Source organism: Chiloscyllium plagiosum, chromosome 17, assembly GCF_004010195.1.
Source record: "Chiloscyllium plagiosum isolate BGI_BamShark_2017 chromosome 17, ASM401019v2, whole genome shotgun sequence".
Taxonomy (NCBI): domain Eukaryota; kingdom Metazoa; phylum Chordata; class Chondrichthyes; order Orectolobiformes; family Hemiscylliidae; genus Chiloscyllium; species Chiloscyllium plagiosum.
In genome coordinates, this window is record NC_057726.1 from 40,113,119 (window position 1) to 40,133,871 (window position 20,753).

The 20,753-nt window shown below is 39.0% G+C and overlaps 1 protein-coding gene across 1 annotated transcript in view; it reads left to right on the forward strand.

Annotated features, from left to right (window-relative positions):
- The window catches only part of lonp2 (lon peptidase 2, peroxisomal), a 106,267-nt gene extending 85,799 nt beyond the window's left edge, over positions 1-20,468 (forward strand). The window contains exons 12-15 of the mRNA XM_043706924.1: positions 8,029-8,168; positions 12,467-12,674; positions 16,433-16,623; positions 19,686-20,468. Of these exons, the coding sequence (XP_043562859.1) occupies positions 8,029-8,168; positions 12,467-12,674; positions 16,433-16,623; positions 19,686-19,907 (761 nt within the window). The 3' untranslated portion in view covers positions 19,908-20,468. The remainder of the gene's footprint in view (positions 1-8,028; positions 8,169-12,466; positions 12,675-16,432; positions 16,624-19,685) is intronic.
- The last annotated feature ends 285 nt before the right edge of the window (positions 20,469-20,753 follow it).

Sequence of the window (20,753 nt, forward strand, 5' to 3'; positions counted from 1 at the left end):
GAAACTTGAAAGGGTTCAGAAAAGATTTACAAGGATGTTGCCAGGGTTGGAGGATCTGAGCTACAGGGAGAGGCTGAACAGGCTGGGGCTGTTTTCCCTGGAGCGTTGGAGGCTGAGGGGTGACCTTATAGCGGTTTACAAAATTATGAGGGGCAAGGATAGGATAAATAGAAAAGGTCTTTTCCCTGGGGTCTGTTTCCATGCTGTACATCTCTATGACTCTATGATTCTAAGTGTCTATCTGTGAAACTATTTACTTAAGAGGAGGAGTTTAGAAAATGCTTCTCTCCTGCAGCAATATTTTACAGGTAAGCACTGAAGCATGTTCTTTTAGAAATTACACTATGAAAACAAACACTTGACAAGAAGGATTCACTTGTGACTTAATGTTTATAATGTTGCAAAGCATTGTAGTATTTCTGAGGATTAGAATTTTTTTAGAAACCAACAAAGGGCAACCAAAGAAGAAAAAGGTAAATGAGTCAACTACCGTATATTCTCGAGTTATAGTCAAATTTGTTTGACTACTTGTTAAGATTAAATTTATGAGGTCAATTATTACATGGATATTACTTTCAAGGGGCTGAAATTCATGCCCGTCAAAATCCATACCCTATCATTAGCAGAAGACCAATTCATCTCTAAACGAATAAAAAAAAACAAAATATGGCAATTCTGAAAACACAACAGCCAGTGGACGAGAAGACTGGGAGCGAAGCGGAACAATCGGCAGACTGGAAAGCTGGAGCGGGACGTGACAGCCGGCACACTGACTCATAAACGTTGTTTGTTAACTGTGAAGAACTAGGGTCGACTTCTACACGAGATATATAGAAACTTCCAGGTCATTTGGCCCAAAATAGGGGGTCAGGTTTTTACATGAGATCGAATATTAATCGAGTATATATGGCAATTAGGAATATAAAGCTTGATTATTAGTGCTGTTTACAAGTATGTAATAATTAGTAGCTAAAGTAAACATTCATCCCATGGAGGTATGGACAGAAGAAGGGGAAATGAGAAAATGCCAGAGATGTTGCACAGATGTCTTGTTCATTTTTACAGTTGATGTATACAAAGTGCATGTCATTATTAGAGTACAACCAAGTAGTACAACTAAGAAGATTGAGGAACTTGAGTTAATTAGTATCAGTGAAAAGGATTTGGAGAAACTTAAGGTACTAAAAGCCAATGCAAGTTTAAGACCTAAAGGTCTGAATTCTGGTATTCTAAAATACATTGTTGGAGATAATAGATGCAATATTGATTTTCCAAAGCTGCCTAGATTTCAGAATAGTTCCAGTTGATTAGAAGTTAACAAATGTAAAACCAGTATTCAAGAGGGAGGGAGAGAGAAAATAGGGAATTGCAGACAAGTTAGCTCATGATGCAGATTGTGATTTATACAAGACCATAAGGTTAGATGCAGAATTAGGCCATTGAGTCTGCACTGACATTCAATCATGACTAATATATTTCTCAATCTTATTCTCCTGACTTCTCCCCACAATCTTTGATCCCTCAAGAACCTACCTATCTTTGTCTTAAAGACATTCAGTGACTTGGCCTCCACAGCCTTCTGTGGTAATGGGTTTCACAGATTCATTATCCTCTGGCTGAAGAAATTCTTTCACTCAGTTCTAGACGATCATCCCTTCACTCTGAGGCTGTCCATTTGGGTTCTCGTCCTACTAGTGGAAACATCTTCACTATGTCCACTCTATCCAGGCCTTTCAGTATTCTGTAAGTTTCAGTTAGATCCCCCTTCATCCTTCTAAACTCTAATGAGTACAAACCCAGAGTCCTTCACTTGTCCTTTGACAAACACTTCATCCCCAGGACCATTCTTGTAAACTTCCACTGGACCCCCTCCGAGGCCAATACTTCTCACAATATTCCAATTGCAGTCTGAATTGACCAGAGCCTCATACAGCCTCAGCAGTACATCCCTGCTCTTGTATTCTAGCCCTCAATGAATGCTAACATTGTATTTGCCTTCCTAACTGCTACCTGCACCTGCTTGTTAATTTTAAGATAATTCTCAACTAGGACTCCCAAGTCCCTTTGTGCTTCAGATTTCCAAAGCCCTTCCCCATTTAGAAAATAGTCTATGCATCTATTCTTCCTACCAAATGCATAATCTCACACTTTCCCACATTGTAATCCATTTGCCATTTCTTTGCCCACTGGCCTAATCTGTCCAAGTCCATCTGCAGCCTCCGCACCTCCTTAACAGTACCTTGTTCTCCATCTGCACACTTGGTAACAATGTCTTCATCCAGATTGTTAATGTGTAGTGAATAGTTGTGGTCATGACACTGACCCGTGTTGAACTCCTCTAGCCACTGACTGCCATCCTGAAAAAGCGTGCCTCATTACAGCTCACCGAATCCAGAATTGCTTGTTCCGTGGTGGGCTCTACCACTTGCTGTTCCAAGAAACCATATTGTATACATTTCACAAATTTCTTTTCTTGGGATTCACTATCAAACAGATCTTCCCAGACAACCACATATTAAAGTCCCCTATGATTAGAGAGCCTTCCTACATGCTCTTTCTATCTTATTTCTTGCCCCTCTTCCTGCTTACTGCAAGGAGGTCTGTACTGAACTCCTATCACAAGGTTTTTCGCTATCCAGTTTCTTAACTTTTCCCACATAGATTCGATGTCTTCTAAGCCCATATCATTTCTTGATATTCATTTCATTTCTTTTTTTTAAACTAACAAGGTAACCCCATCTTCTCTTTCAATAGGATGTGTATCCATTTCTTTCCCAGCTCTGATTCCCTTGCAGTCACATCTATGATGCCCACGACTTGGTATCTGCTTTCAGATGATTAAATGGTAAATGTCCCTCAGTCAGCTGAGTCAGCTATTTTATTAATCTTTTAACTAGACTGCTGAAATTTAAAATGTAGAAAGACAAGGAAGATTGACTTCTTCTATTCCTAATGTCCCTGAACTATATACTCACTTGGACTATGTCTCACTCTGGATGTGAACTCTCCTTTCTGAGTGTGCGTAACTTACTGGTATATATTTCTTGTTACAAGTTTTGGATCTTGGATTCTGGGTCAATGGGAGACATGGATTTTTCTATGTCTGAAGTTAATAATTAACCTTTAAGTATGTCTGTGAACATGTTGGCTTCTTTTAACTCTGATGCACCTTTGGAATTAGTGGATTTTTGAGTGTTTTGGTAGAGTTTTATGACCAAACAAACCTAACATCCAGTTTGGAAGGTTAGGAGAGGGTTGTTAAATTAAAGGTCATAGCTGAGAAAGAGAAATGTTTTCTTTTTAGTTTTACTTTGAGTAGTCCTGTGAATTCATGGATGAAGATAGTTGCATAGACCACCACTCCTGAGAAAGGATCGATATTGTGAAACTAGATAACCTTGGAGAAAAGAGTTAAGGTTAGTCTGGGGCTAGACGTATTAGGGTAAAAACCCTGCAGGAGTTACATAAAGCGCGCTTCGGCGGGTCGGTGTGGACTTGTTGGGCCGAAGGGCCTGTTTCCACACTGTAAGTAATCTAATCTAATCTAATCTAATCTAGTCTGGGGCTCGACGTATTAGGGTAAAAACCCTGCAGGAGTTACATAAAGCTGAATGTGTTAAGGTCTAGTGTTTCATTTTAGCTCCAGGAAGACACTATCTGCGACTCCAGTCAATAAGTTAAAGTCACGTGATTTAAACTTAGCGAGATGTCAGAGATAGTAATTGATGTGAGTACTGTATAAGGGGTACTTTAGGGTACGATAGAAAGGATGTGTTTTGGGCCCTCTGCAAAAGCTGATTTTCTTTTCAATTTATGAAGGAATGATTTCAGATTAATTGAGTAATACTTTTGCTGTGCATTTAAAACTCCTTGTTAAAGGTAATATGTTTTATTCTATTTTATTTTCATTCCTGCAAATATAAATCTGCAAGTGCAAATTCACCCCATAGACTTATATATATGTGTGTGTGTGTGTGCATGCTTGTGCGCGTGTGTGTGTGTGTGCGCGCACACGTGTGTGATGGAGTATATGCCTGTGAGAGAGTGTAGGGGGTGCGTGAGTCTGAGACGTATTCACACGCACACCTATCAATTCCTACTTTGGAAATGGAACCAAGAGAAAATGAGAACTGCAGATGCTGGAGGTCAGAGTCGAAAAGTGTGGTGCTGGAAAAGCACAGCCAGTCAGGCAGTATCCGAGGAGCAGGAGAGTTGACTTTTCGAGCATAAGCTCTTCACCCTGGTGAAGGGCTTATGCTCAAAACATCGTCTCTCCTGCTCCTCAGATGCTGCCTGATTGGCTGTGCTTTTCCAGCACTACACTTTTCGATTTGGAAATAGAACTGGTCTGACTCAAGATTGGGATTCAGACAGACTCTAACCTCACACCTTTAATGCATTGTCGGAGCTGAGATGTCACTTTTTTTTATAAAATATTAAGTTATCTCAGGAATGTGACTTGAAAGACATTCTGGGATTTACAAATTAATGAATCTAAACCTGCAACCTCATTCCAAGTAATTAAAGACTTAACAGCAATCTAGGTTTGTTCAATACCTTTCATCAGTTGTATGACATTTGATCTTTTACTGTAAATTCTATGTCCTATGATCCTGCCCCAATACCTATCTGACAAAGGAGCAGTACTCTGAAAGCTTGTACTTCTAAATAAACCTTTTGGACTACAACCTGGTGTTGTATGATTTTTAACTCAAACTTTGAAGACAATAATTAGAGCTTAATGTCAAGAAAGTCCAATTGATTGAGATAAGGGAATTCCTTTGTTACTATTTGCCCTTAGGGATGCTATATGAGCAGAGGAACAGGAGTAGGTGATTAGCTCCTTGACCCTGCTCCGCTATTCAATAAGATCAAGGCAGATTTGTGGCTTAACTTCATTTGCCTGCTTTGGGCTCATAGAACCTTGATACCCTTGCTCAATAGAAATTTGTCTATCTCCGATTTAAATTTAACAATTGAATAGCATTGACTACCATTTGAGGAAGAGAGTTCTAAGCCTCCACTATTCTTTGCATGCAGAAGTGCTAACAGCTGACCTGAATGACCTGGCCCTAATTCTTAGACTATGCCCCATAGTTCTCAATCTTCAACCAGCAGAAATAGTTTTTTACCCTGTCTTTTCCTGTTAATATCCTGAAGACCTCGGTTAGATCACACTTTAACCTTCTAAATTCTAGAGAATTTAGGATTTAGTCCATTCGAACAAATATATTGACATCAAGTAAGAGAACTATTTAAATTAATTAAATAAAAGTTAATTAACCAAAGCAAAGTGTTCAATCTATGTCCTAAATTTCCAAGAGAAATTAACCAACGTATGGGAGTTGGCTCAGAAATAATTGAAATAAACAATGAAAACTAGAGCAGACAGAGGCTAAAGTTTGAATTTTTGTGGAAGCGGGCATAGTGTTAATGTTGTGGCCTGTCTCTGGGAACCATTAAAAGCAAGGTTTACTGGACCTTATCAAATCAAGAAGAAATTCAGTGATGTAAATTTATGTAGTGAGTTCCCAGACAGGAGAATAAATCAGCAAGTGCACCATATTAACCTATTGAAATGATGTGTGTGATACAAAAACAGAAATTGATGGAGAAAGTCAACAGGTTTGGCAGCATCTGTAGAGAGAAAGCAGAGATAATGTTTTGAGTCCAGTGGCCCTTCTGCTTTTCTATTTTTACTAAGTAAATAACTAAGGGCCAGAGACTGATCCTTCTGGCATTTCACTGGTTGCAGTTTACTAATATGAAAATACTTCACTTATTCCTACTCTCTGCTGCCTGTTTCTTAACCAATCTTCCATTTATGTCGATAAATTAACCCCAACTCTGTGAAGCTTTTACACTACATATCAGCTTTTTTAATGGTTTGAATGGTTTATGGTAATCCAAGTATATTATATCTGCTAGCTCCTTTACCTACCTGTTACATCGTCAAAAAACACTAAGTCTTCTATTTCATTCTTCAGTTATTTACAATCCAGATTTACAATCCAGATTTGTTAAAGGAATTGAGAGTAACATTTGCTGGTGATACAAAGCTAGGTAAGAATGTAAGCTATTTGGAGGACGTAGAGATGCTGAAAAGAGATGCAGATATCTTAAAGACAAGATAACAATGTCAGATAGTAAGAGGTTATTCACTTGGGTAGTAAAAATAGAAAAGCAGAATTTTTAAAGAGGTGTGAAACTGTAGAGCCTTTTGTGTACTCACAGAAGAGATGTAAAGTCAGTAGATAGGTGCATCAAGCAAACAAAGGCAGATAGCAAAGTGCAATTTATTGTAAGCAAATTGGAGTACAACAATAAGGACGTCATACTATGTTGTATTTAGGACTTTGGTGAGACCATATCTAAAGTACTGTGTGCAGTTTAGGTTTCCATATTTAAATAATAGACATGCATTGAAGGCAACAAAGATTCACTACTTTGGTTCCTAGAATGAAAGGACTGTGCTATATTGAAAGATCAATTTGCTGTCTGAAGTTTAGAAGAAAGCTGGTGTTATTGAAAAGTACAACATTGTGATAAGGTTCAACAGAGTAGACAGTAAGCAGCTGTTTCCTGTGCCTTAGAATTTAGAATAAGGATAAGAAGCCACTATTTTAGGATGGTGGTGAAAAATGTTTTCAGTCTAAATGTGAATCTATGGTATTGTCTATCCCAGACAGTGTGGATGTTCTACCATGGAGTGAGAGTGTTTATTTGGTTTCTCGGGGAGTTAAGGGATACGGGGGCATTGTGTTGAAGTTGAAAGATCATTCATGATTGTACTAGATGGTGGAGGAGGCCCCAGAGGCTGGATGGACCATGGCTGCTCTCCTATTTCTTATGTTTCTTTGTAGCTCAGTCAATGCACCAAGGAAATAATTGTGCATTTCCATGGAGCTTTATCTGTTGACTGTCCCATCAGTGCCCTGATTTATGTTCTCTGCAGCAGAGCACCTGTGCAACCTTGTTGTCCAGAAAACTTGGTAACTACATTACCATTTACCCTTTTTCTAGCTGCAGGTCACATAATGCCCTGTGACTCAACACATGCAGATCTCACCTCTACACTACTCAGTCTAAAGTATGCACAGTGGCAGTACACTATCTGAGGTCTTGTCTGTGAACGTCAGATTGAGTTAGTGTTTTATCATTGTCTGTCTTGTTCTAATGGCACTTTATTATATTGTACCACTGCATGAACAAGGTAGCAGTTCTTGGATAGCTGAAAGGAGAAGGACACAAGAATAGGGTTGTAGTAAGGCACAGTGGATATGGGAAGCCCACCTCACAACCTCAGTCATAGCAATGCCAAATTGGGAAACCACTGTCTCTTTCATCAAAATGAAGCCAAACAACCATGCTACCTTTATGCGTTACTTGTCCTGCAAGGAAAAACATCAGTCAATGGGTATGGTGTAATGTGTTTGAACAATGCACCTGTCTTTGTGGTTGTGTGTGTAAGCTGTGAATGTGGGTGTGAGGCTTCCAATAATACTAACTGTTTGAGGGTGAAGTGAAGCTATGAATGTGAGATATGAACATGGATGAAAATTGTTGGTTCATGAAAGATAGTGTGATGTGCTGAACAGTGTTTGAAGTTATTGTTGCAGTTGGTGGATTGTGACATTTAAAATATGCTTTCACTAGCCTTGCCCATTCATGTAAAGTACTTGAATTTGACAATGCTGTGTCAAAGGGCTATAATCCTGCACTGACCTTCTTGTCTATCTGCTGTATCTCCTACTGAGTTTGTTTGAATGGCTTCCTGGTCTGCTACAGATAGAGATACCTCTCCTGCAATCCAACTCTTGCATCAAGACCTCCAGGTTACAAGGAAAAGAACCTTGAAATCAACTCTTTTATGTTGTGTCATTCCTCTGTTTTCTCAGGAACAAGTGACTTTTGCAACCATTTGCAGCCCTTGTTCTAGGCATGTGTCTACTTCTCTGGTAAGATATTTATAGCAAGATAGTTAAGGTATACTTTTATAGAAGTACTAATTTTCTACTTTTATTACAGGAAAAGAGGTTGTCCGTGAGGTGACCAAGTCAGAATCCATCACTGATACAACTGACCTTGCATTGCCTCCTGAAATGCCAATTGTGATTGATCGGCATGCATTAAAAGATATTCTAGGAGCCCCCATCTATGAAATGGAGGTAAAATTGAATTTAAAGTTTTATTACTTCAGCAAGTGTGAAATGGATCTAAAGCAAGTAACTAGCAAGATGTGTATTGTAGAAAATCAGCAACCAACGTTCATGCATATTATTTACACTTGTTTATACTTTTCAAAAATATATTCTTTAACAAGCTCTGTCACATTTATCGCACGTCGCTAATTGTTTTTAAACGAGTGGCTTGATAGGCCATCTAAAAGGGTGGTTAAGCGTCCTCCACATTGCCGTGGGTTACAAGTCACAAGAGGGGTAAACCAGGTAAAGATGGGAGATTGCTATTGAACCAGATGTATTTTTATTATGATTGATGACAGTAATAGTGACCATGAAACTGAGACTTCACTTTCAATTCCAAATTTTGTTTATTATATGAATTTAAATTCCACCGTCAGCCTTGGTGATATTTGAATTTCATCTCTTCAGAGTATTAACTTGGGCCACAAGATTACGGGCCCAGTAACATTAAGGAGACATTAGCACCATTTATTTCGATGCTGACTAAATGAAATTGATACTGCACGTGTACGCTGTTGATAAAGCTTTCTTTTTGGCTCTGATAATCCTCATCTCCAACAGTATTGCATTCAGACTTGGTGCTGCAGCTCATGAGCCCAATGATGTAGTGTGCATAACTGTCCTGCACACACAGATGTTAAATACTTCAGAATCGAATATTTCTGATGCATTTTAACAGAAACATCAGAGAACAGTCCTGTTAAATTGATTCCGGTTATATTTTTGACGTTGAGAAATTTGGAATTTAGTTAACTCTGTAGACTCTTTCCCAGAAGGACTAAAATCAAAACAGTTCAAAATCCATCTGCTGTTTTCATTACATATTATTCAACTTAATTTCCACTCTTGTGTCTTAATGTCCCGTAATCATTTGCCCTTGAGAAGATAGTTATGAGCTGCTTTCTTGAACTTCTGTAGTCAATTGGGTAAAAGTCAGGGGAGTACAGAGGAATCTCGATTATCTGAATACCAATTATCCGAAAATCGGATTATCTGAAGATCTCCAGATCCCGATGGAAACATTACATCAAAAACGTGTTTCCAACAGTGATCGCGTCTTTTGTTTACAGTGATTAAACAGTCACCGTTGCCAAATGACTGACTGCCCGCCTTCTCCCCACACTTTCCCTGGAGTTCTACACAGGGTGTACCCTGAACCGCTCTTCCCCACATAATCTCTCCAACATTGTCCTGTACAAGGCAAAGGTGGAACCTGTCAAAAGGTTGCAGTAAAAAGTTGTGTGTGTGGCTGTGGCTGCGGCTGCGCGTGTGCTATTTGGAGACTTACCCCACAAAGGCAGCAGCAGTCTTCTTGTTGGTGTCCAGTCCAGCTGCCCTGGAGAGGAGGTGGTGTTGCATGAGGTTAGAGGGCAGGAGGGCGGTGTTGCATGGAGTTGGGGAGAGGGGGGTGGTGTTACATGGAGTTGGAGGTGGGAGGGGCAGTGTTACAGAGTTGGGGACGGGAGGCGGAACTGCATGGGGCTGGGGGGGGCAGTTTTGCATTGGGTCGGGCCTCGCGCGCTGTGTCCTGCTGCAGTCTCTTGAACAAGGAGCAGACTTCAAAAACTCTGAGCACCTGAGGAAAGGCATTTAATCGATTAACCAAATAATCGATTATCCAAACGAAATAGTGTCCGCCCATCACGTTCGGATAATCGAGGTTCCCCTGTAGTTTGAATTGTGTCTTGTTGAAGATGGTCATTGTGATGCAAATGTTACTTGTCACTTGTCAGCCCAAGTCTGGATATTGTCCAGGTCTTGCAGCATTTGGACACTGGCTGTTGCAGTATCTGCAGGGTAGTGAATAATGCTGAACATTGTACTATCCTCAGTGAATCTCTATACATCTGACCTTACGATGGAGAGAAGTTCATTTATGAAGATTAGTGTAGGTCATTGACGATGGTGTACCTAGGACATTACCCAAAGGAACTCCTGCAGTGAGGTCCTGGCACTAAGTTGATTGACCTTCAGCAACCAAAGTTGTCTTCCTTAGTGCCAGGTATGACTTCAAACTGCAGAGAGTTTTCAAAGTTTGTGAGAAGATTTGTAGCTTGGGTGCTCGTTGCTGTGGTTCTGTTCGCCGAGCTGGAAGTTTTTGTTGCAAACGTTTCGTTCCCTGTCTAGGTGACATCTTCAGTGCTTGGGAGCCTCCTGTGAAGCGCTTCTGTGGTGTTTCCTCCGGCAATTATAGTGGTCTGTCCCTGCCGCTTCCGGTTGTCAGATTCAGCTGTCCGCTGTAGTGGCCGGTATATTGGGTCCAGGTCGATGTGTTTGTTGATGGAGTTTGTGGATGAGTGCCATGCTTCTAGGAATTCCCTGGCTGTTCTTTGTTTGGCTTGCCCTATAATGGTAGTGTTGTCCCAGTCAAATTCATGTTGCTTGTCGTCTGCGTGTGTGGCTACTAGGGATAACTGGTCGTGTCGTGACTCATAGAGATGTACAGCACAGAAACAGACTCATCAGTCCAACTCATCCATGCCCACCAGATGTCGTAAATAAATCTAGTCCCATTTGTCAGCACTTGGCCCATATCCCTGTAAACCTTTCCTACTCCTATACCCATCTAGCTGCTTTTTAAATGTTGCAATTGTACCAGCCTCCACCACTTCCTTTGGTAGCTCATTCCATGCACACACCATCCTCTGCATAAAGACATTGATCCTTATGTCACTTTTACATCTTTCCCTTGTCGAAATCCCATTCACTGTGAATCTTTTATGCTAAGCATGCTATGACCAGATTATTGGCACATCGGAGAACTGCTCCAACTTGGTGCGAATGGCAGAAGTAGCCTGAAGTCACAATTTCTGTTCATAAAGCCAGAATTTCCTATTTCCATGATGATGAGAGTGCCGTTCGGACTTGGGCATCGTACTTGCATGATTTCCAGAGGCAGTTGCCTCTTGAATGGTCAGCTGTCTCTATTTAAGAACCATTTTGGCAAACCTGCTGCATCAGATTACACTTTGATGTGCAGGGCAGAAACCTTTGGAGAAGGAGTAATATTTAGCTTGCTTTGGTGAATGTTAATTGCAGAGAAGTTGTTTTTGTTTACAATCGTGGACACTTGTGAATACTAGGTGAGTTGGCATAATATGTGATGGGGAATGGGTGGGTGGAAGTAGGCATTAATTGAGGGTACCATGTGAGGGCATGGAAGTTGGATAAAGGGACAAATGGTTGTGTTAGCATTCGGGTTAGGAGCTGTGCAACTGTGCAGAGGACCATAGAGGACATGAGTTGGTATTAATCAGGCATGGCAGTCTTGGGGTTGTAGGCTGGAGGCATGTTTTATATTTTGTTCTTTTATTTTAATTCTTGGGCACAATTAGCTGCCTCAGCTCTTTCCAGATTGCCTCGCCCAAATTTTGTATCCAACCTCCCACATCCAGCCTGAAAATAGATAGTCTGAGCTTTTAAATATTGGGTTCATGGAGCTGGGAAATTGTCCACCTCTGCAACCCTGACCTGAGAATTAAAATTGGAGCTCATGTTCTGTAACAGTTTCTATTAAAGGTTTGAATTTAACCTCTAAAGTTCTAATGAACATATGTTAATGTATAATGTAAACCATTATGGTAGATGAGGCAGGTTTCTTGGGTGAATGATTATTTGTTTAACTCCTCAACATTGGTAATTAGTTCATACCTGTTCACAGAATGATTCTGTACCTTTGTATCACGCAATTCCCTAGAATCCTCATCTAGCTGTTTTATTTAAAAATAGGCACAAAAGCGTTGATGAATAGAATGGCTTTTCAGGCACTTCTACTTAAGAAATCAAATGATTCAAACTGAAAATTCATTTATTAAAAAAAATGATTTCTAATTGACTCAGGATACATTTGGCTCTGTCTAAGTTTGTCTAGCTGGTTCAAAATGAACTTTTGTTTCGCTGGCACTCAACCCAAAGTGGCTCCATGGAGGAAGGCTATCTGATCCTACAGATGTCCCATATCAGTTCCTGCTTGATATTCAAAATTTCCACATTACAGCACGGATCATTAAATAATGATCTCAGCTGATATTCTTATTTTTCTCTTGCTTTCCCAAGGCACACTAAAAAAATTGTAACATCCTTACCATAATCTCAGCAGTACCGATCAGGGAACAGTCCTGACAATTTCTAGCCTGCATGGCACTATTCCATACAAGGATCAGAAGCATCAGAAGGCTACTTATACATGGTTTTAGAATGCTTTCTGGAAATAAGGATTTTGATTTATAAAACTTTGAATATGTTCCTTTTTTGTTAAACAGGTATCTCAACGCCTGAGCCAGCCTGGTGTGGCAATAGGCTTAGCTTGGACACCATTAGGTGGTGAGATTATGTTTGTGGAAGCAAGCCGAATGGAAGGAGAGGGTCAGTTGACTCTAACAGGACAATTAGGGGATGTTATGAAGGAATCAGCCCATCTTGCAATAAGTTGGCTGCGCAGCAATGCAAAGAAATATCACTTAACAAATGGTATGTAAAATGTATTGTAATGAGGATAACTACTATGTAATAATTTCAATAGTGTCTGTTGAAAACTAAAACCTTAACCCATGAAACATTCATTTTATAATTCTGGAAGAGACAAAATAAATCTCCTCTAATTAAAGGAGCACAGTATTGTGGCTTGAAGAGCAAACCAGAGAGTGGGAATTCTGTGGTGAATAACCTGCCAAAGCCTGTCCACCATCCACAAGGAACAAATCAGGAGTGGATTGGAATGTGCTCCACTTGAAGGGCATGGATAGGGTAAATAGACAAAGTCGTTTCCACAGGGCGGGAAAGTCGAAAACTAAAGGGCATATTTTTAAGGTGAGAGGGGAAAGATTTAAAAGGGACATATGGGGGATCTTTTTCACATAGAGGGTAGTCCGTCTATGGAATGAGCTACCAGATGACATGATGACGCTGGTACAATTACAACATTTAAAAGACATCAGGATGGATATATGAATAAGAAGAGTTGAGAGGGATATGGGCCAAATGCTGGCGAATGGGACTAGATTAATTTAGGATATGTAGTCGCCATGGATGAGTTGGACCAAAAGGTCTGTTTCCGTGCTGTACATCTCTATGATTGGAGGAGTACAGCACCAACAACATTCAAGGAGCTCAGTGCCACCCAGGACAGCTCAAACTTCAACATTCATTCTCTCCACTTTTGACAGTCAGTGGCAGTGATTTGCATCATATATAAGATGCACTGTAGCAACTAACAATGCCTTTTTTGATAACATCTACCAAGGCTGTGACCTCCATTATCTGGAAGGACAAAGGCAGATGATGCATTGAAACACACCACTTGGAAGTTCCCTCAAAGCCAAATAGCATCCGTACTTGGAATTGTGTTGCTGTTCATTCACTGTCACTGGATCAATATTTTGGAACTCTCTTCTGAACAGCTCTGTACATATACCTATGGATGGACTTCAGTGGTTGAAGGAGGTGGCTCAGCAGCACCTCCTCGAGGGCAATTCAGGGTAGATGGCAATGATCCAGACCAATGAAAGAATATAAGCAAACACGGAAATTTATGATTCTTCAAAGTTTACCAGCAATATTTAGCATTCAGAGACTTACTAGTATATTACTTTGGCATAAAAAGAAGTGCCTCAGTTATCGAATTGACCCAGTCTAACCTGGATGAACTCTCTTCTGAACAGCTCTGTACATGTACCTACGGATGGACTTCAGTGGTTGAAGGAGGTGGCTCATCAACACCGAGAAGATACCTAGATCTTGTACATTTTTCTAGCAAGCAAATTTCTCCAGTTTTTAATTACAATGTATGCACACATACATGCTAAAAGTATTTCATTTGTAACAGCTAATCAGGATTATAGGTAGTGCTATTCACCAAGAATCCAGTCTTAAACTAAATAAACTCAAGTTCAAGGCACACCATCATTAACTAGTGGGGATACCAAAAAAAATGCTTGGATATTACGGAAGTACACTCAATTCCACATGCTTATGACCAACAAAATTAAAGATACAATTGATTTTTACAGCTGTGATTAACTTCTCATCCAGTATGGTTTTTGCTTGGTATCATTTATTTTTGTTACATTCCATTTGATCTTTGCATTACAGAATGTGGAGTCAGTTTATTTTTAGAAACTTTATTTTCTTATCATTTTCTTAATGTCAAGAGAAAAGTACTGACTATTACATTTTAAATAAAAGGTTTGTTTTAAATTAACATTTCTTCAGATGAAAACATCCGATAATTAATGCTGAGAGATTTAGGAGGACAATTAGCAGATTCCTCTTGTAGCAGAGTTGTTTCCTTCAATCTTTGACAATCACATGATTAATTGAGTAGAATTTTGATTTCTTTTGAAGAATATAACAATATTCTTATGCTCTGCTCCAAGCTACAAAGAAAATGAAAGAAACATAGAAAATAGTTGCAAGAGACTGCAACACCATTTGGCCTCACCAGCCTATTTTGATTTTCACTGTGAGCACTATAGATCCTCTATCTCAATGCCATACACTTATCATAGAACCAGTCCAGTCCTGTCAGAATTTTATGTGTTTCAGTTAGATTCCATTTCATTCTTCTAAACTAACTTGACCACAATCAATCTGTGATGTGGAGGTGCCAGTGTTGGACTGGGGTGGACAAAGTTAAAAATCACACAACACTAGGTTATAGTCGATAAACCTGTTGGACTGTAACCTGCTGTTGTGTGATTTTTAATCCAATCAATCTGGTGAGCCTTTACTGAACTCCCTTTATGGCAAGTAAACTTTTCTAAGCAAAACTATACACAATACTCCAGATGTGGTTTTGACAATGTCTTTTACAGCTGCAGCAGATGTCCTTGCTCCTGTACTCAAATCCTCTTGCATTGAAGGCCAACATACCATTTGCCTTCCTAAATGCTTACAGTACCTGGATGCTTGCTTTCAGAGAGTGGTGTAGAAGGTCTCCCAGATCTCTCTGTACATCAACAGTTCCCAATTTATCACCATTTAAATAATAGTCCACCATTTTGTTTTTCTTGTACAAGTGGATAACTTCATGGTTGCTCAAGCACTGATCCCAGTGGTATTCCACCAGTCATTGCCCTCCACTCTAGAAAAGACCCTTTAATTTCTACTCTCTTCCTGTCGGCCCTTCATTTCTCAATCCATGCCAGTGTTTTATCCCATAAACCCTTACGCGGGCTTTATCAAAAGCTTTCTGAAAATTCCAATATATTATACCCACTATTTTCAAACTTACTAGTTTGTCAAACATGATTTCCCTTTCATAAATCTATGTGGGCTTTTCTAGTTGCATTGATAGTTTCTAAATTTCCTGTTATTGTATCCTTTATAATAAACTCTAGCATTTTATCTACCACTGATATTATACTAATTGCTCTCCAATTCCCTGTTTTCTCTCCCTTTTTAAAAATTCTGCAGTTACATTTACCATCCTCCAATTTGCCAAGACTGATTCAGAATCTACAGAATTTGGGAAGATGGCAATCATTCAGTTTCTATGGCCATATTCTTTAGAAGGTTTAGATTTTTAGCTTTCACTCCTATTCATTTTCAAAGCACATTTTTGTTTACTAAAACCAATTTCATTAAATTTTTCCTGTTCATTAGATCCTTTCTTCCCTATCGTTTCTATGAAGACAGAACTAAAGTAGTTATTTAATTGCTCTGCCATTTCTTTGTTCTCCAATATCAATTCTCTCGTATCAGAATATAAGAGGCCTGTATTTGTCTTCCCTAGTCTTGTTCTTTTCACACACACACACACACGAACTTTTACAGTCTTTTTTGTTCCGTGCACGTTTACTCACATACTCTCTTGGTTGAATTCTAAAGTGGAGGAACTTAAATTTATGTACCTCTTTCAATGAAATGGTTGTGAAGTTACTATATTATTATGGCAGCCAATTAGTGAACAGAAAAGAGCACAGACAACAAGATAACGACCAGATTCATTTTAGCCAGGTTGATTGAATCTTTGAAGGTTCATTTAATTATGTGAGTTTTACTTGAGTAGTTGATTTTCCCATAAGATAAAATGCTGTACTGAGATTTGTCACACTGTTTCCAAAGGTCCCAATCAGAGACGTATGGAGGCAGTGGCTATGTGATAATGTCCTATATGAAAATAATTTTCCAATAATGTGCAAAAATGTATTGTAAAAAACCAATGGTTTAATATGGAAATAGTGTATTTGTAGTTACAACAATGGATATTTTTCTTTTCCCCCGTTTAGCTGCTGGTAGTTTTGATCTCCTTGACAACACAGATATACATCTACATTTTCCAGCTGGAGCTGTTACAAAAGATGGACCATCTGCTGGGGTCACTATAGTAACCTGCCTTGCCTCTTTGTTTAGTGGGCATTTGGTGCGTTCTGATGTAGCAATGACAGGTGAAATAACACTGCGAGGCCTTGTTCTGCCAGTAAGTATTTAAATTTCTGAAGAACATTACTCTTAACTCTCATTCACATTATATCATGCACAATATCAAGAAACTTTGCCCAGTTTTTACTTCATAAACTATATAACCTTTAAGAAATGCAGAGATTCATTTTTCTTTATTCAAATATTAACCATCTCATTAATTAAATTCTTCTTTGTTCCGATTCAATCTCTCTTTAAAATTGCAGTTTTCTTTATCTCTTGAATGTGTATTGTGTTAAAAGCTGTTAGGGGAAGTTAGTCTTCAATCAAATTATACCATTTGAATTTTTCTGACCAAAGAATATTTCAGAATTGTTTCTTTGTTTTTATTGAAGTATTTACTGAATGTGCACTCTAGCAACATTTTGCCCATTAATGAAATCTCCCACCTGGCAATATTCATCACCATCTGATGTGCCAAACTACCATGATGGTGGTGTGGCTCTTATTACATCTAAATCCTGGTACCTCCTTGGAATTCCATCTTTCCCTATTCTCCTGCACAACAACGCCACCCTCCCCATTCCCATTGAATATAATCTTCCTAAGCTCCAGTCAAAATTTCTGACTAGAATATCCTCCCTTAGTCACTGCTATTTCTTGCTCCTCATTTTAGTGATTGCAGTCTCCATTTCAACTCGCATCTTCCTCCTAATGATCTAATGTCACTTATCATCTTTCAAACGCTCCCTCCTTATAAACTCTCCTGCCGGTGTTCACAGCTGTCTCTCAGCCTTGCCAACTTATGAGGCCTCTGTACTCTTATCATTTTCTTGTATTCCTCAGAGCCCCTACCAACCCCACTTTTCTCTGTCTGACCCTGGAATAAACTCTCCCTTAGGTTATGTACAACAGGATCTGTTTAACCTTTTATTCTCTATTCAAAATGCTACTTCAGCAGCTGTGAATCTGCATTTAATACAAAGAACAGAAAGAAAAGAGTCAAGGGAAGCACGGTGAGGTAAAATGTCATGGCATCAGCTGTTAGCTTGTGTGAAAAGATAGGCATCTGTTTGACTTGCTGGTTGGAGTTACCACATTTTGATCTGTGCCTTTGGAAAATCACAAGCTTTGACCAGCAGTATTATTTTCCTAACAGCTTATGCTTTCTACCTAATAGAAATGTAAATTAATTTTGGGCAGTTCCTCAATTACTATGGGAAAGCACATCACTTTTGCTGAAAAGGGGTGTATCTTTTGCCATCAAATTTGAACATAAAGTCAGCATCATTGATGCTATTATTATGTACCTGTACTACACTGGAACTGGAACCAGTTGTGCAGTTGTTGTCGCTTCTCCCTCAACAGCCCATTCTTCGTTCTTTGCTGCTTTTCCCCATTTTCCATTCCTTTTGCCAACCCATTTTCCAATTCCCTCACTACTCAGTTGTTCACCCTGTTCACCATCCTGCCCATAGTTCCTTTCTCCACTCCATTCACCACCAGGCTTGCTGTGTTAATCATAATCTGCTGACAACCCCTGTGCTGTCCCCTCACTGCCCAACTTGTCACATTCTTCAGGGAATACCGCATGAGGCACTAAGGATTCTTTGAGTGCTGTTCAGTGATTTGGCAATGCATTTCAGGTCACCAGGTGACTACATTAAGTAAACTGAAAGTATGAAGCCATTACCCGAGTCCATGATATCACCAGCAGTGAAGCCATAAGCACTACACCTGCAATGACTGTAAGTGTGCCCCCTGCAATTGGGGTAGTAGCGATTGGAGCCTTTAAAAATACAGATAGCAAGATTAGTGTGTGAATATCATTGGCAAGGAATTTAATGCCCATCCTTAATTGCCTTTGAATATGGTTGTTAACTGTCACCTTGAAGTCTATGCAGTGTAACTACATTCAGTGCTATTAGGGGGAGAGTTCCAGAATTTTGAAGGTACAGAGAGAGTTCCAATTCAGGATGATGTGTACCTTGGAGAAAAACAAGTGGTATCTGCTTCTCTTGTTTTTCTCAGTGATAAAAGTCATGGATTTGGAAGGTACTGTTATAGGAGGCTTACAGAATTGCTGTAGTGCACCTTATAGATTGTAAACACTGCTGTCGCTGTCTATTGGTTGTGGAAGAAGTGAATATTTAGAATGATGGATCTGGTGCCTATCACCCTGACTGCTTTGAGCCACTGGTTTTTTGCTTTCCATGGTCATCATATTGATATTTTTACAATGGTGAGTAACCACAGATCTCAAATGTATATGGACCAGACCGGGATTACCTCTGCTCATCTAGAAGCCAGAATCTTGGCCAGTGTTGAGTACTTATATATGTCTGTATAATGAGCAGGGATGGAGTCCTTTTAAAACATTTTTATGGTAGAGGCTGTTTCGAAGGTATCTCAGAAGATTATTATGAGGTTGATAAAGTGGACCAGTTTCAGCAACACTGAAGGGTTTTGCGAATTTGACATATGTCCTAATACTGGGAATAAAAATGAGACATTACAGTTTGCAAAGTTTTCCTTCAATTTAGTTATATTTAATCTCTAAAGATTATATTTTATCCCTAAATTGAGGTGGATGTCATTTTGTTTGACTATTTAGTTAAAGGAAAACACAGATTACAATAAGGTTCAGCATTTTCTAATTTAGGATTCAACTTCTTCAGTCAACAGCTCTGCATCTTTATCACCACTCATTGCTGGAATGTTTCTCACTGTTTAATGTGGCCATGCTGCCTCAGCATGAACATTTTCTGTAGAATCTCAGATTACCCTCCTTCATGTTATCAGCCTGTAATGGGAATAGTACCCCATCAGGCTAATTTGGTTTCTTATCCCTGAGCACCATTGTTTGTAAGACAACATGATTTATACATCGTGGGTACAGTCTGAAAAACTTCAACCAATGAGAAACATTTATTCTAAAACTTTGAACTGTATTATTAAGTCTTCTGTTGAGGAAGTGTTATTATCTGTGTTTCCCATCCAATAGTTTAAGAATAATAAGGAAATTATTTATTAAAAAGGAATTAAATAATCAATTTGTTCTTTGGAATCAACTTTACTTATAGACAGTGCTGCTGAATGTTTCTAATTCTTTTCTACTAGGTGGGTGGAATAAAGGACAAAGTTCTGGCTGCACACAGAGCTGGACTGAAGAGAGTTATTCTACCAAAACGAAATGAGAAAGACCTAGATGAAATTCCTGCCAACATGAGAGAGGATCTTGATTTTGTAACTGCATTTTGCTTAGATGATGTACTTAATGCTGCTTTTGATGGAGGATTTCCAGCTGAGTCAAGACATAGTATTTTAAATAGTAAACTCTAAAATGTTTGCTACTTACTTCTGTTTTCTTGTCGGCTCAACTTTAATGTAACAAATACAGTTTCTGAAGAAGTTACTGTACTTCTACTTTGCGATGTGTTAGAGAATGATAGAATGCAGGTTTGTACCCCCAGGTTACTGAACCGTGCTATGTTATCAAAGGAAGGTACATTCTGAAGGCAGAACACTTGTCTTGGGCAAAGAGGGAAAATTGTTTTGGGCTGTAGTATATACTTTCCAGCGGCTAAGTTTTGAACTGATTGATTGAGGCATTTTTAACAAGGAAAGGCATATAACCTAGTGAAGGAGAATAATATTAAACAAAAATTGTTATAAACCCATTAAGTCTATTTTGCTAAAATTCTTTCAAAAAATGTTAATAATATTCCTTTTACATTGTGATGCTTATCATGCAATGAAAATGGTACAATCAATTTATTTTGAGCTTTGCCCAGTAACAATGATAATGGATCTGTTATTGAAGACTTAGAAAATTAACAAAGTAATGGTATTTAAATGTCAATGCTGATAGCTGAAATGTTGGAATAAAATATTCTGTTCTAAGATAGTTATAATTTATTTATCTTCTCCAAGCAAATTTACACTAAAGCATTTACCTAAAACACGTGTGTACGTGTGTGTGAAATGCTCTTCGTAGGGTCGGTGTGGATTCAAAGGGCCAAATGGCCTGCTTCAACACTGGAGAGATTCTCTTTTTTTAAAGAAAAGGCTATTATTGCTGAAGCAAATATCATGGATAAAATAGCAGGTGGCAGGAATTGCCTGGCCATGTTAAATGTGCAGAACCGCATGCCTTCTATTTGGTCCTCCCAATGCGACTCTGCTCTT